General features: G+C 32.3%; 4 protein-coding genes across 7 annotated transcripts in view; 2 read left to right on the forward strand and 2 right to left on the reverse strand.

Annotated features, from left to right (window-relative positions):
- The first annotated feature begins 1,414 nt into the window (after positions 1 to 1,414).
- Positions 1,415 to 3,152, forward strand: LOC108746607 (adenosine deaminase-like protein). Its single transcript, XM_018483477.1, has 7 exons — positions 1,415 to 1,580; positions 1,707 to 1,840; positions 1,937 to 2,128; positions 2,259 to 2,496; positions 2,576 to 2,711; positions 2,807 to 2,907; positions 2,976 to 3,152. Exons 1-7 carry the CDS (start codon positions 1,542 to 1,544, stop codon positions 3,150 to 3,152), a joined length of 1,017 nt encoding a protein of 338 aa, XP_018338979.1. The 5' UTR covers positions 1,415 to 1,541.
- Positions 3,153 to 3,589: 437 nt separating this feature from the next.
- On the reverse strand, positions 3,590 to 5,969 carry LOC108746605 (trichohyalin-like). Its single transcript, XM_018483475.1, has 3 exons — positions 5,778 to 5,969; positions 4,068 to 5,508; positions 3,590 to 3,879 (listed from the first exon to the last, which is right to left on the reverse strand). Exons 1-3 carry the CDS (start codon positions 5,873 to 5,875, stop codon positions 3,643 to 3,645), a joined length of 1,776 nt encoding a protein of 591 aa, XP_018338977.1. The 5' UTR covers positions 5,876 to 5,969; the 3' UTR covers positions 3,590 to 3,642.
- A 1,439-nt stretch (positions 5,970 to 7,408) lies between these two features.
- LOC108746616 (AT-rich interactive domain-containing protein 3C-like) overlaps positions 7,409 to 17,376 on the forward strand; it is a 184,679-nt gene continuing 174,711 nt past the window's right edge. For all 4 annotated transcript variants that reach the window (XM_018483494.1, XM_018483495.1, XM_018483497.1 and 1 more), the window contains exon 1: positions 7,409 to 7,607. The gene's annotated coding sequence lies outside the window, so the exon portion shown is untranslated. The remainder of the gene's footprint in view (positions 7,608 to 17,376) is intronic.
- LOC108746600 (insulin-like receptor) overlaps positions 14,579 to 17,376 on the reverse strand; it is a 23,484-nt gene continuing 20,686 nt past the window's right edge. The window contains exons 9-11 of the mRNA XM_018483463.1: positions 16,780 to 17,272; positions 16,456 to 16,700; positions 14,579 to 16,380 (exon numbers count right to left, since the gene is read on the reverse strand). Of these exons, the coding sequence (XP_018338965.1) occupies positions 15,732 to 16,380; positions 16,456 to 16,700; positions 16,780 to 17,272 (1,387 nt within the window). The 3' untranslated portion in view covers positions 14,579 to 15,731. The remainder of the gene's footprint in view (positions 16,381 to 16,455; positions 16,701 to 16,779; positions 17,273 to 17,376) is intronic.

The raw sequence follows: 17,376 nt of genomic DNA on the forward strand, positions 1-17,376 counted from the left end.
AATGATATTTGATATGGGCACCAACGAAATACTCAGTAATCTTACTCAATTTTAAATAGCAAATTTTCGGCGGTATACAAATTTGTATCAATTATCGATAATCAGTCAGGATTGCCACAGACCTGGAAAACCGGGAAAACCGGAAAAAGTCAGGGAAATTACCTTATAAAGAAGAGCCCGTTATAATCATTCAGTGGAAGCCCGAAAAAAAAAAGGAAATTAATTGCAAATTATTAGTTTATTATTTCAAGTTTTGTTTATAATATAGTAATATAAAGGAGCGCGAGTAATTAAGATTGCGCGAGGTTTATTTATTCGATTTTCATAAGGGGAATTGTGAATCGATCAGATTTAATTTAAATTAAGATTAATAATTCAACTTTGATAAAGTAAGATAAAGGAGAGCCTCTAGCTCGTTTTTGCTAAATTAAACCTTAATTTAACGATACATGATCGAAAAATTTGAAGTGTATTCAAAGATTCTATAATTTTGCTAGTGATTATAGAGACTTTGAAATATACTTACAGACTATAATAATAATTATATTTGGTAAAAATGAGCTGAAAAATTTGCATTAAAAAAAACAACTTCGTAATTCCATTTTTATGCAGACGCGTATTATAAGACAAAATTCGTTAAATTGTTTGATATTCAAACATCCACTTCTTCAGAGGGCAATAATGCGTGGGAACAGTTTGCGGTTACAGAAACAAAGGCCTTCATTATCTTGTCAGGTTTCTCTCTGGTAATGTCTATAAATAAATTTTGGTATATGTTTTATGTAGAAACATTGTTAAAATATAAAATATTCGCTTTTTTACCCTATGAGAAATGACAATGGAATCGATGTCAATTTGATGATTTCGACATTGATTCGATGTCGATTCCATTGTCATTTCTCACTGGGTATATTTTTAATATTTCTTTAGGTTTTTAAATTATTCCAATTTTTAATTACTATATTTTTATGATGCATATTATATTATTATATAATTACATAATTATATTTTGATCGTGTTCCGATGTTCACTGCTAGTATTGAAAATCTATATAGTATAACGTGAATTATTGTTTATTATAAATTTTTCTGTACTGGCATTATAACTAATAGTGTATATAAAAAAGGTATGACTTTTGTAGACATAAAGTGCATTCGAGGAGACGCTATTAGCACTATTTGTGTCATTCTATTCTTGTTTTGCGTCTAATAAACAACGAAGATAAGAATGACAAATGTAGCGCTAATAGCGTCTCTTCGAACCAATAGCGCGGAATAGAACCAAACAATGTAGGTAACATGGAATAAAGTCGAAAATATATATGTTATCCGCTGAAAATATCCATGATTGCTAATAGTTCTATGTATATACTTTGTGTACATAGTGGCGCCAGTAACAGATAAACATTGTCTGATCTATCAAAACAATCCATTAACGTGTTACATTAACACTTTGATTGTATTTACAAACGTATTTACGTGAATATTTATTTTATGAAACATTAATGACCATTTTATAAAGTTAAGAAATTGAATGATAAAATGGATATATCAGAGTTTTGCCGAAAATTGCCCAAAGTGGTAAGTATGTTTTAAGTCGAATCTAAGAGTGACGCTTATTGTAATATAAATGACTTTTATTTTATACTTCATAATCTTATATATTTTAATATACTAAGTAATTAATTATTTTTAATTATTTATTAGGAACTTCATGCACATTTAAACGGTTCATTAAGTATAAATACGTTACAAAAATTATGTAAAATGCAGCGCTCAGACACTACTTGTGATGAAACTTTAATGGATCCAAATATCACCGATTTCTCATCTTTAAGCGAGTACATAGGCTTTTTTTCTTATTTTTCTATAAAACATTGAGATTTGTGGTACTATATTATTCAATAAAAAACGTGCTATATATTATTATTTTCTAGATGTTTTAAAATGTTTGATATAGCTCATGCACTAACAATTACACCACAAGCTGTATTTGTTGCTACTTGTGATGTGATAAAAGAATTTCACGAAGATAATGTGATTTATTTAGAATTAAGGAGCACACCTCGTGCTGTAAAGGATGTAATGACAAAAACACAGTATCTTCAAGCTATAATAAAAGCTATCGAGTGAGTAATGATTCAATAATGTCTATATATTAGCTTGTATAACAGATTCTGATTTAAATGTATATATATATATGGCACATTTTTTATTTTTCCCTGAAATAATCAGTATTATTACATCCAATATGTACAGAACGTCAAAATCTAAATTTCCACAAATTCTTGTAAAACTACTAGTATCAATTAATCGAAAACAAGGTTACGAATCTGCAGAAGAAAACATAAATCTTGCTATACAGTTTATGGAAAAACATCCGGAACATGTTGTGGGTATTGATCTCAGTGGTGATCCAACAGAGGGCAATTCATTCTTAGAATTATTAAAACCGTCTAGGAAAATAGGTCTTAAAATTACAGCTCATTGTGCAGAGGTGAATTATCTTCCAAATAAAATCAATTATCTACATATATAATAGATATAGTACATATACATACAAAATACATATACAGGTACCAAATGAAATGGAAACAAATGATATATTAAGATTTAAGCCTGATCGTTTGGGACATTGTACTTGCATTCATCCCAGTTTGCAAGGTTCTCAGCAATTGTTTGATACATTATTGGAATCAAAAATTCCTGTTGGTAAGAGATCTTCGAGAGAGATAATTCTCCTTTTCAGAGATATTTTGATGAATGTGAATATGTGTAAACATATTTATTTTTTCCTTTTAATCTAGAATTATGCTTAACATCAAACATTAAATGTAAAACAGTGTCATCTTATATGTATCATCAATTTAAATATCTGTACAAAGCTGGACATCCCATAACTATTGGAGTAAGTATAAAAGGTAACATGTATTGTATTGTTTAAAATTAAAAAATTAAAATATAACTTTTTTTTAGACCGACGATAAAGGTGTTTTTAATACGTGCTTGTCAAAAGAATTGGAAATATTAAGTTCTGTTTTTAATATTGGAAAACAACAGCTCAAAGAATTGTCTGCATTATCTGTACAATATAGTTTTGCAAGTATAGAGGAAAAGAATAATTTAACAGCAATTATTGAAAATTTTGATTGACATGTGTATATTTCTCTTATTTTATAAGTATTACCAATATTTTTAATCATTTTTAGCTGAAAACGAACAAATATCTTGATATTTTTTAAGATTATATAATCGGTACAGAAATTCATAAATTAATATTAAGTAGCATAGTTATGCATTTATGTCAAGAATTTATATATCATTTATTTAAGCTATGATTAAATCGACCTATTTAAGCTATGATAATCTCAAAATGTCTTGTAAGTAATGGTATTATATTTTATTATAGCTATAACCATTTCTCTAATTACAAATGTATTATTCTGCTTTTTTAATATCTATGATATTTCTTTACGTACATCTATCCCTACATATTCCTATTTATTTAGCTTTTTCCTATTAATCATAATTAAAAAAAATATCATATTTTTTTATAATTTCATTTTGTATGATGGAAATATTTTCGTCCTGAAGATTATTAAAAAGATTAATCTATGTCACATTTTACACCTTAACAAAAATTTTAAATTGTGTTAGGATCGTCTGTTAGCACACGTTTGACCCTCTTGAATCTGGCTAGAGCATTACCAGGCTCACTCTGTAATCCACCAAAGGCCTCTTTGTACTCTTTTTCAAAACGTGGACTTAATTCCTGTGAACTTCCAATAAGAGGTACCAAAGAATCTGACTGTTCTGCTGTAGGGCTCTGTTCTTCCTCGTTATTTTCATCTTCGCTGCTAACTGGTGAAGATTTTTCGAGCTGCAACAATTTTATTACTTTTTTATTTTTATATACATATATTATATTAATATTTATATTTTAAGTAGTAACTGTATAATTTTATTTAATAGCAATTGTTTTATATATAATATATCAATCAATTTTTAATCGCTCAATAATATCGCTCAATAATGAATGGTTTTAGTCTGCTTTCTGTTAAGCCTCACCATTCTGTTGTCCGTATGAAGATACGAATTTAGTTTGGGATTCATAAATAATTCATCTTCGGATCTGACGATTGCCTGAGCAGATGGCAACGAGTAGCTTCTCAGTTGTCTTCTCTTTGTCTGATGCTGATCGTTATTCACCAAAAAAATTTGTCTAACACGCTTGCGTTTCTTCTTGAAAAGCTCTTTCGAAGGAATTTGCTCAGAAGACTTGTCAGTCACGACTTGTCTTTTCGGATTTTCATTCTGCTTTGAAATATCCGATGTACTGATCTTATTAGATTGTTGCCATTTTTTATTCTGTTCTTTTTTCAAAGATCGTTTCTTCTCACTTTTCTCAGAAGAAATGATAGCATCATCAGCAATCTCTTGTACAGACCTCTTGGCTATAGTTTGCCGTTTTTTGATTGATTCATTCTCGAAGTTCTGTCTTTCCTCATCCTCATGCTCTTGATCCTGCAATTCGTCGAATCTAGCATTATTGTTCTCGATGTCTCTTATTCGTTGCTGCGCTTCAATATCTCGTTTAATTTCCTCTTTAATCAAATCAATCTTTCGTTGAATTTCCTCTTCCACGCGTTTGTCGTTTTCTGTGTTTGATTCATCTTTCTTGAGCAGAACAATCGTGTTTGCTGGTTCTTGGATTTTGGACGAGTCGCTCAACTTTGACATCACGTCCTTTGATTCAGAATTTTTACTTGTGTTGGGTACAGACGCTTCGTTAAAACCTTTCGAGAATTCGGTGAGAGAAACTTCGCGCGAGTAAGGATTTTTTTCTGCGATTTTTGATTCCTCTAACTTTGCTGGATTGTCTAAATTTGATCTCGATTTATCAAATATTTCTGAAATGTCCGCTTGGTCTCTTTTCACCCGAGCATCCTTCTGTGTTTCTCTCTTTTCGTCTTCATTTGTCAATTCTTGCACTGCAACCATATCTTCTATTCCTGGCAAGTCGTCTTCCATTTCCTCGTAATCCTCTGAGCCGTTTAAAACACCACGTTTTGCGATGTCTTTTGCCTCGTAATCATCGTACAAACTTGATCTCTCATCCTGATCAGTATATCTGTTGAAGTCATTTATGTTCCGAGATAAGCGGATGAGATTGCTCGCTTTTTCGTTTTTATCGCGTTTTTGTTTAGTCGCTTCTTCATCCGCTTCTTCCGTTTCTTCTAAATCCTCATTCGAGCGTTGCGAGTTAAGGTAGCTGGGTGCATTGTCATAATTGAGAGATTCTTCAGCGTTTGATGAGTGTAAGTCGGTGGAGCTCATGAAATTTCCAGCTTTCTTCGAAATTTTGCATTTCTTACTTGTATCGTCTTGATACGTACCATCTTCAAGTTCATTATCATTTTTCTCTTCATGTTGCAAATTTATTTCTTTTGCATAGTTAGTGTCTGCTTTTAATTGTGATGTTTTAGCAGCAGATATCTCTCGTTTTATTCTAGAACCATGTAATCTTCTAAGCAATATGAAATATAAAAAAAAACACTCATACAGCACAGAAGTTTACAACAACATTGCTGCAACATTTTCAATGTTACTGCAATATTGCTGGAACGTTGCAATTTTGTTGGAATTTGTGCTGTATGAGAATATTTTACGTGCAGAAAACAATACATAACAGATAATAACAAGTGGAAAGTGTAAAAAATCTCATTAACAGATTATACGAATTGATGATACAGAATCTAAAAAAATTACTGTCAATACCTGCGAGTATCACTGATGATTTTCGCGTAACCAATTGACGATTGCAATATCTCGAGTACGACGAAAATGCAGATGTAATCGTATAACCGATTTTTCATACTGCGGCGTGGAAGTTCTCGCGGCACATGGTCAAAGCAAGCCTGTTATTGTAATCACATTTGTGTTGAGTTGTCAAATCAAAACGCTATGAAATAGTCGTACTATGAAGTACGACTTCATACTATAAAATCATATCGAATGAACGATCATTTGCGATCTCATTATGCTATCTTCTTATGTTATATAATAGAGGAAAGGCCCTTATAATGAGATATCGAGCTTATTTTGGATAAATGTTAGAAATCTATAGGCAAAATTTAAAAAAATAATAGGTCATTTTGAAGAGAATTTAAGAAGCTTTAAGATTAACGTTATATAAAATTTAATTCAAATTCCATTTTTTTTTAAATGAAAGAAATGAAAAAAGTGAGCAAATCGCAAAGTCAAAAAATTGTACTCCTAATATGAGATGCCCCACCCCCCCCCCCCCCGAGAAATTGATAGTAAAACGTAAAGTATATCAGTATTGCAATTAAAAAATTTTATTTCATGTTTCTAAAATGCAAACAAACACAGTCAGCGTGCGTGAAAAGTGAGCATGCGATAAATTGTACCCAGAACTCATCTTCAGGTAGTTGGAATCAAGCATCGCAAAAATAGGCACTCGACGTTCATTCCGGTTGTCTTTTTTTATTATTGTACAATAATATTTATACTTTAGCAACGATTTTCACTATAACATAGGATCATGGGTTATTTTATATTACAAATACCCTGGGTAATCTCATATTACGATTTCCACGCCTTATGGTTTTACGATTATCAACTCTCTAACTTCTGTAATTAAACAATTCAACATGTCTCGTATTTTTCTATTTGTACGACTTTATCACTACATGAAGAAAATTCATTACCAAATATTTTTATTTATTAAATAATAAACAAGATTTAAAGGCTCATCTCAATGAAACTTGAAGACGTCCAAATTCTAAAATCTTTTTTTTACAATGACTACAGGCATGATCTAACAATGAATTTTCTACTAAATAGTTTTCAATCGAAGAGCAATAAATTCATGATGGAACCAATAGATAACGCTTATTAGTTTAGCAGAAACGTCGCTATCTCATATTAGCCGCCTCGTAATAGGAGGCTTTCCTCTATATATTATGAATTTGCATGACAATTACTTAACAGTATGTCAACACAAGTATGTGTGTATGTTTATGTCTCATTTGTTTTACGACGAAACTGATCAATCATAGCTATTCCCTCTGAAGAATAGAGTGACTGTGATTGATTAGTTTCTAACTACGGATGTTATTAAACTCGATTATTAAGATTGACCGTGTAAACGTAGTCATAAATTACAAAAACAGAGGCATACATACACAAATACACAAAAGAAAAAACGGCCACCTCGGGGCCATTTCGATAGTTACGATTCTCGAAATTTTGAACTTCGATATTGCGATTCTCGAACCTGTCTTATCAGTTACGGGACATTTCGGGACGTGTACGGACTTGTCTCGTATTTCTCGTAACCGTTACTGCTTAGAAAGAGTTTCGTGAACGCGAATAGTGATCGGAAGTGTCTTGTGAAGTGTCGAGTGATCATTTTAATATATAAAATATTGAATGCTACCTCCATTATATGCTTAATAACAAGATTTCGGGAAGTCGCAGTCGACGATGGGCTCGGAATAACCGGAGTCTGGAGTATCTTTGCATATTTCGTCGTTTTTTCGCTCAGATACATCGAAAGTGCAACAGATGATTCATTATTATTAGGTACGTGCATATAATTTGCAAAATTGACCACGTCGACGATGAATCATAGTTTTTGACGGATTCTATGACGTGGGCCAAAGATTCGTCAAGTAAACTTCGTACGATCATATCGTACGATAACATACCCTACATCCTCGTGATCGGTCGTATCGTGAAAAGTAAGAAACTAATTCTCAGTAAGAAACTCAATTCGTAAAATAATAATAGAAGATGGTAACAAGAGTAACGGAGATAATGGAAAAAATGTCCTCGGAAAAAAAGACATCGAAGTAAATATTAATCGTAACATAAATATTAATCAAAGTATTAATTTAAGAATTTGATAATTTTTCAAACACATAAAAAACATATCAAAGACTCGTAAATTATTTGAAGCACTTTCTAAACTAAATGTAAATAAAAATCGAATATCGATCTTTTATATATACAACTAGCATATTATAACAAAAGATATTGCGTGTGTTATTTGTTAATTATTAGATAATTTTACACTCTAATTAATTTGCGTATCGCATTTTATGCAAAAAATAAATATAAATAATAGTAATGCGTAATAATTTCGATAACATGGCGAGGTAGCAAGCGTTCAATATTTTCTTTCACAAAAAGATTTTTATTAAAAAACTGGTATTTGGTAAATAAAGTTTGTTTCTTCCTCTGCGTACAGCGCGTAGTAGTTAATCGTACAGTTAATAATAGTAAATACAATTTTTAATGCAAGATAATCTAAATTTGTCAAGCGTTGCCCGGGCGCGGTCACATCAATACCTTCGAAGGGATGCGCGACGGGAGGGAAGATGGAAACAGTTAAAGATAATACAGTGACAGATAAGGGATAATATCTGTCGCCCTAATCCATAGCGCGATCCTATATTCTTACAATAACGATATTACAAATTAAAGTTACATCTACGACTATCTGTAGCAATGGCTGTGCCTAGCAACCATCGGCTTTTGTTACTGACTCCGAGGTGCATTTCGGTTTTCGTTGTCCACACGAACGTTTTCTTTTTATCATTATTTATATCCCCGTATTATACACGTTCGTGCGACATTCAAAAGTGTAACTTACAGAAGGAAATAGAAAGTCGTCGCACTATTAGCGCAAGCAACAAAAATTATCCTTAATCTCTAGAAAAAAAAAAATAACGCCTTACTAATTCGTTAATGCTCTCGCTAAAACACACCCAATTATCTGCTACGCTATATCGTACCGTACAGCGAAGAATCATTGAATTTCTGTATAATGCTCGATAACGTTACACGCAAAATTACAAATATACAAGCGATTACGCGTGATACGTCGAGGCGAATAACGAAAACTTAAAGATGACGGGTATCTCCCATGAGACGAGGATTTTTCAATTCCGAGGTATACTGATATTGCGGGCTTATGTTTCATTCATACTACATCTGTTTTGTTTCCTTTCCGTAGGTTTTGTCTTTCATTATGGCAGTGGCGTTTGCTTTAAACTCAAAAAAGAAAATATACACTACATTCGTGCGCGCGCGTGCACAGCGTCTAAAAAAAAAAAAAAGTCTCCAAGCAAATCGTTTGCCCCCGTAATGTGGTATTTATTAATTGTGTTTCCTTATGTAGCGTATGAAATGTTGACGCATTTTCAAAGTCGTGTAAATCCGCACGTTTTGAAAACTCTGTTAAAATTGATCTATATCGCTTTACGTTAAATAATATTATTCATAGATATATTAATCGATCTGTATTTCAAAACCATCCTATACAACACTTTATTGTGAACGGTGCATGTATCGCAGCATTATGCACAATTATTAGAAGACGTTAGGCTAATCTTTGATTCAATATCCCTTTTCGTCCTTTTACGAGAACGAATTATTTATTAACGCGTAACATTGCATCGGAAGTGGATAAATCCACCTAATGTGACTATGATCATTAACAAAGGACTCAAGCATACATCAGAGCTCCCTAGAGATCGATGTTAACGATAAAATATTCTTCGGCATTAAACTTGTGGGGGAAACAACGAGTATTTCGTTTGTTTTTTTTCTTTTTACATTCGCACTTTGTTCTTAAGAAGCTTTGCATATAAACGCATACGCGTCTTGTCAAATAATACGTGTGCATTAATTTTATTTGACATACTATAAACACACTTCCGTTCATCGTTCATCAAACGCATCCACACTTTATAGCCCAACATTATACAACACTCACTTTGTCCAATACATACTTTGCGTAGATTTTTAGACAAAAATTAATCGAAATACTATTTACAAGCATTTACAGGCTGAACCGGTGCGCAAAACATCACCGAAAAGCGGAAATAAAAAAAAAAAAAGGAAGCTTCGCAATTTATAATCTCTGCACATCTGTATCATAGCTGATCGCAAATTGTCCAGACAATTTTGCTTTTATTACACTTGCAAATTAGCAGTTTGAGCATTATTGTATGACCATGGTTCGTCTTTAGCAATTTTGATAAAGTATAATATTTTCGTTTAAATAAACAAAATATTCTGTGTATAATTGTCAAAAATAAATCTTTTTGTCTGTATACTATCGTGTAATATTGTGTAAATACAATGAACAGGTGAAGCATACGTACATTTACTTAAATAAACGTGTTCTATAAGTGATAATTCTATAATAGACACAAAAAAAAACATAATTAGCAATATATATACATATATCAGTTGTCATATAAAACGATTTAAAAATAAAAAGTGGTCAATGTTCGTAGAATAGGAACGATTGAACACTATGCTGTTTGTTAAAATACGCGTAATTCTAATAAAAAATTAAAATTATTCTTCAATCATTTTCTTTGAAAAATCTAAATATATAAAGAAAACATAAAAAAGTACAATTATCCTGGATAACTTTGTAATACGATTCTCAGCTTTAAATGTATCTTGTTCTATAAGATTTTTTTTTTAAACTAACGTGACTTTGTTGAAAGTCTATTATATGTATAAAAAGTAAGATCGTATCTACTATAAAATAAATGAAAAAGATCAGACTATAAAATAGAAGGAAAATGTTTTATAAATTCAGTTGAAATAAAAAGACTTTGATCTACATTTTATATAATACAATAATGTTAGTTTTACGGTCATTATCTTACTGTCACGGAAGTTGAGCAAAGTAATATTGAGCAGTTGTACAGTCAACCAACTTATTTCGCAAAATGAAAAGTAGTAAATGACTAAATAGTGACAAAACATATAAATATGATTTGAAATGATATATTAACATATATATAACGCTATATACGATATTATACACAATGTTGTATCAGAGTTTTGTCTGTTGCGCGTATAAATGTAATAATGATAGGAACTGTGAACATAATTGCGGAACAAGATTAGATTAAAGAAGACTGAATAAAAACAGCGTATGGGATATTAATTAAAGTCATTACTATCATAATAAGAAACCTCATGATGAGGGTTTTATTTTACTGCAAGATTTTTTTATTAGATAATACCGAAAAAAATTATCCATAACAAAAGAATCATATATAACAAAAATATTAAATTGCAAAAACGTGGCTCAACGTATTTCTTAATATAAAATTAATGTGGTTTTCAAATTCTACGTGAGATATTGATGTAAAGAGTTCGAAATACGAAAGGACGTGATATCGATGCAAGAGGAATTGAACCGCCTTGTAATGCTCATATATATTTGCTAAAGTGCAACATATGCTATTAAATATCAACTAATCAATAGCGTCTTAAAATTGCGTTTGCGCTAAATTCGTCTGTTTCATGTACACAGAATAAATACAAATAAATTACAGATCGAGATGTAGGGTCCTATGTCAGTGTTTCTCGATGTTGAGGATGAATAGAGCTATGCTTCAGTCTAAGATCGGCGGAGGACTTAATTATTCACGTAACGCAGTCGGAGTACGCTTCGCTTAATATTTACGATAAAAAGTAAATGTTAATTTTTACGATAAAATAAATGCTGTTCTTCCTGCTCGATATTCCTTGATCTTTTTCGACAATGATACAGATGTACATTGATCTAGCGCCCAAACATCCTTGAATCTCTGCTTTGTGATTTACGTTCAAACAGATCACATACTTATCAAATGCGATCAATTGCGCGTCAACAGGCACACTTTATAGTTATACGCATTTCCAGACATGATTACGTACTACCTTAAAATTTTCAAGTAACTCTAATATATTACAGAACTATTAAACTATAGGCCTAAATTTTAGCGATCGCGCGCCGTTCTTATAATACGGAGACTTGCGGCCATATAGGAAACATTTCGTGTTAATCTTACGATACTTATTTCGTATATGGTACATGTACATGGTCTAAGCGTTAACTGTGTTTGTTTATTACTATACTAGATATTTCACAATACGAGCGAGGCTTATTATTACGATACATCGGCCGATAATTTATCCGTCATTAGTCGTGTTCCTTCTCTGCTTAATTCCGGGAATTCCGTTTAATGAGTACATGGGTTTTTGCCACCTTTTATTTCAAAACGCGCGTTTTGCGCGTATTAAAGCATTTTGCTTTCAAAAAAATTGAAACAGAACAGATATATATATATATACGTTAAACAAAATTGTTTGAGTTACAAAAAAGGTTTGGTGATCCAAGGCTGTAAGTATTGTACATTATCCCGATATTCGATATTTTTCGTCAAGAGTTCCAAATGTGTTATGCAATTGGTGTATCAATTAGAGATAACAACATTCCAATAAATAAATGCCTAATCATTTAGCTTGGCACATTGGAAGTGAACAAAATTTGCGGACACGTAAAAAATAAAATGTGATAACTACGGATTGTTAGTCTAGAATCGCTAAGAGCGATGGAGAAGAAAAGGTGTTGAATAGCAGATACTTTTGGAAAAAACAATCGTGACATACAAGATTTTCGCTTCTTACATATTTTGTCTAATTACATTTTTCTTCACGTTTCTTGCATCATCTTGTGTCTGTACACAAGCTATGTTACAACTTTTTTGTATTTGATGTATTTGTATAAAATGTTAGAGAGAGAGAGAGAGAGAGAGAGAGAGAGAGAGAGAGAGAGAGAGAGAGGAATAGCATTAGATATTTGCTATTAAATCACTGGTACTTCATTCGTTGATATATAGGGTATTCTAAGACTGAAGCATTATTTTTTTTACAAAAAAATTCTTTGATAAATTCGGAATTAATTTTCCAACGTATAATTTTAAGGAATCTTGAAAAAATTTGATATATGAATTAATGTAAAAATGATAAAATAAAATTTTAATATATAAAATAATATATATGTGCATACATGTGTTATATAATTATTTTTTATTTCAAACTGCACTTTAAAATCGTTTTATTTATATATTTCTAAATATTATAAGAATGTAGATAACAAGGAAAGTATTCAAGGAAATCGTATTTATTTTATTTTAACGAAGATCTGATTTTGAGTGACAGTTTAATGGATTAAATGCGAAATATTTGACACGAGCTAAACGACTTCGATGAAAAATAATATTCCTTTAAATAGCATCGACAAGAGATTAATATCACACGTGAATTTATCAAGAAATCCATTACGAAAAGTTGTACAATAATTTCAGATACCCTATATATCGCTTTATCGCATATTTGCTCTGATAAGCGTCGAATCAAAGTGGCACGACCATATGTACGTGACGTTGTAGGAACGAAACAACCATGGATCGCATTAATAAATCTCATAGTGGACTAAATATACTTTCAAACGGATGCACGGTGTAAGAACAGAACAAACGAAATAAATCATCAAAAGGAGGGTATTTGCGGATATGGAACAATCTGGAACTTCTACCATTTTGTCTTGTATCTTTTAACTTACTGAGAGATTACGGATATATAGTGGGATTAGCTAATCAGTCTTGTGTTAGAGGCTCGTTATGTCTAGACTCAACTGCATTACATTGCGTTGCTCGTATAATAACTCTTTTCTTAGCTCATTCCATTAGGATTCATCCAATATTATTCATTTCGCGACTGTAACGATTACATGGATTCAACCTTTTCTCGTCCGTCGTTAATCTGTTTCTCACTGGGCTCTAAGACAGTCTACGTTCTCTCGTCTCTACTCAAAAGCATAGTGCATGCCTCTGAATTTCATAGTTTATTTCGTGGAGCAACGCAGAAACGATTACGCAACGGATTAAGAGTGATATCTTATGCCGCGAACTATTGTGGTCGTTTACGATGTATAATTAAAAGTGTGGATGATCCTATTGCACTATGGAGACTAAACTCATGACTGTAAATTGCACGGTGAATCTTTGCAGAATATGTTTACTTTCAGTCGAAAAGTGGTATTCATTTTGCAGTGAGAAATATGCTATACCTTCCGCATTGGAAGATGTTTTAAGAGGCATATTACAGGAGACAAAGCGCGATTTCATGTGCCAGCTCCACGAAATAGTACAGTTACGTACACAGCATAAAATCTATGTCATACGTACAAGGTACGTCGGGAAAATTTCAGAAGCACAATAGTAACATAAAAGAAATTTTGATAGAATTACTTATTGCTTGTTTCATAAATATTTAATGCATCAGGTTCAGTGAAGTTCACATTGGAATAGATGAACATCTAATTTCTTTCACATATCATTGATAACATATGATCGTTAATTTATTTAACCATGAGATATATAGCTTTCTTTTATGTTTTCTTTTATCTTTATATAGAGAATAATATCTTTAGACAGAATAAGAAAAACAAGGCGCCGTTTAAATTAATACCAGTATTTTTATAAACGTAACGCATTTGATCTCGTGATAGTTTTTTTGAAATTAAAATATAATGTTAATATTAAATTTGAAAATTAGATCCTAATTGTTTTCACATTTAAGATTTCACTATACTATTACAATAAAAAGATTAAAATAAAGATTATGAACTTTTTGCAAACTAGTTTATATGTATATATCGCAAATGCTCATCAATCATTATATATATGGTCATTACTGAAGCCTTTTAATTTGAAAAAGGGTCCTTACTTTCTAATTCTTCTACTATGTATCGAACAATTGGTGAATTCAGAATTGTTAGCTCAACTGATACAATAAAGTCAAAAATATTAAAACAATGTAGAAAGCATAAATATAATAGAAATTTATAAATTAGAGGAACGCGATATATTTGCTAAGTCCATACACTTATTCTGAATCACCCTCTACACTTATACTTTCCAACATATCTATATCACTATACGAGTTCAAAGCTTAAAATCATGCAAAGTGGCGACTAGGTGTAATTCACAAAATTTATAAAATATGGTCTTTTTGCTGTGAACAAAATGTCGTACCAACGCGGTAGTCGACCTAATTGCCACTTTGGTTTACCATATTTACTATAAACTCGGAAAAAAATAAACCAATGCTATACAAATATATATAGTTACAGCAGAAATCGCGCAAAAAGCGCATCTTGCGACTTGTTGAAAATGAAACAGAAAGTCTATGATATATAAATAATAAACTTGCTTAATTCTTTGATACACACTTACACGCTAGATGGTTAATGGAGAGAGAAGTTATTACATGCTTGTCAGATAATGTGCATTGCCAATGGACAGTCGCATGTTTCTCACAGTGTACGCGGCCCAATCTTCAGGAGAGACATTTGACTTAAATCGCAACTGTTTGTAATAACTCCACGATAAACGGCGTTTTTAGTATAAAGTAAACTCTCCGTATTAACATATACTATAGCGACAACTTCAAAAAGACAGTATCTGATATAAATATATTCGCTGCTCTTTTCCAACATGCATCGCAGCACAACAAATATATAATTAACTGTACACGCGTAGCGATAAATTACATTTAGAGAGACGGAATTAAGACATGGTAACACCCGTATAAGGAAACTCCATTTGTTTGTTAGGACCTGTACTCTTAGTTACGTCTAGACGTTTAAAATATAGACTTACGAGTATAACTTGTTTGTTAGAGCTAGAACACACTAACATCCCTTCCATATATAGAAAACATTATTCAATGCAATCCTTTCAAAATGATAATTCAGTATGCTCAGAAATTTGGCACAGACACTGCCTTTTTGTTGGAATATTCATATCCGATTCACTCCAAGTGATAAAGTTTCGTACAGCGAAGCTACGTGGTCGTATTACTGATGTAACCGTTATTCAACATTTCTGATTTGTTCATGTAATCTCCCATGCGTTTGTTGTTTTCCGTTTTGTCACCATTAATCTGAACGTCCACTGAAGGAAATTCTACGTGTAAAGAAGTAATCTCCCTTTTTTCAATGCCTGACATGATTTCAGGACTCCTGTTTTCGTAATCGGGATCATCCTGAAGCTTAGACGGATTTGGGCTATCGAGAAAATTTCGTTTAACTAAACTCTGTGGACTTCCAGATTTCCCTAGAGAACCTTGACTTACGTTACTGCGGGAAGTACTTTTCTTATATATAAAAGGCGAGCTCCTGACTGATTTAAGGCTGCCTTCTACAAAAGGCGAGTTTAACGTGTCCTTACTAGATACGAGCGAATCTCCGGAGATACCGCCAAATTCATCGAATCCAGCCTTGGGTACTTTTATCGAGTTCATGTCATGGAAATTGGAAGTAGCTTTTGAGGTTTCGCCATACGAATCTGTTCCGTATCGTGGACTTAAGGTATTTTTACTGCGAGGCTCAAAACTTGCAAAGTCACCGAAGTCTTGACGCAGTGGCGAATCTTCTTCTCCCTCCATTTCTTCCTCCCGTAAATGCTCTTGTAGAGCAACCATTTCTAGATCTCTATTTAAATTAAATAATTAAATTACATACATTTAATTATCTAAATATTAATTGATATGAAATTAATGTACTTACTGGTCAGTTTGTGGTGAATGGGAATTATTTTGATTTCGAGCTTCGATTCCTTCCGGACTATGATAAAAACTAACATTTTCAAAGTCTTCTATGCTAACTTCTTGCAATAATTGCGTCTCGATGTCTATAAAGGTAGGTCTTCTCGTGGCTCTATGATTCCAGGTACGCCTCATTAAATTATACAGTGAATCAGGACAATTTTCCGGTCGTTCCATAACTCCCCCTTCAATTACATAACGCAATACCTAAAAGCAACGCAATAATCATTTTTTAAGAGAAATGTATAATAATCAAAAATTATTTTTTGGAACAATTTGTATTTACCTGATCATTCGACAAGCCTTGATATGGCTGCGAAGCTAATGTTACCATTTCCCAGAGAACAACTCCGTAGCTCCAAACGTCAGAAAAACTAGTGAATACACCATCTTTCAAACTTTCTGGTGCCATCCACCTGACTGGTAACAGTCCTTTGGACCCTTTTCGATAGTAATCGGTTTCATATATATCTCTTGTCATACCGAAATCACCGATTTTTACAGTAAGATCTTCGGCTACCATGCAGTTGCGAGCAGCTAAATCTCTGTGGACGAATTTCTTTGCGGCGAGATAAGACATGCCGTCTGCAATTTCGACTGCCATTTGCAAGATATCTCTCAATGTTGGGGGTTGTTTAGAATTCTCGCATACATCCGGTCGGTGACTTCTCAAATATGTCTTTAGATCACCGTTTACCATCAACTCCATAACTACCAATGTAGGTTGACCTTGCGACACTACGCCCAACAATCTGACAACGTGATGAGTATTAAAAGCCCTTTAACAAAAAAATTATAATAAGTTAGAAAGATAGAAAGAGATGCACACATTGTGTGTTAGAGAGGAAGTAATTAATTCTTCTTACTTCATGACGGACGCTTC

Source organism: Trachymyrmex septentrionalis, unplaced genomic scaffold (assembly GCF_001594115.1).
Source record: "Trachymyrmex septentrionalis isolate Tsep2-gDNA-1 unplaced genomic scaffold, Tsep1.0 scaffold182, whole genome shotgun sequence".
Lineage (NCBI taxonomy): Eukaryota > Metazoa > Arthropoda > Insecta > Hymenoptera > Formicidae > Trachymyrmex > Trachymyrmex septentrionalis.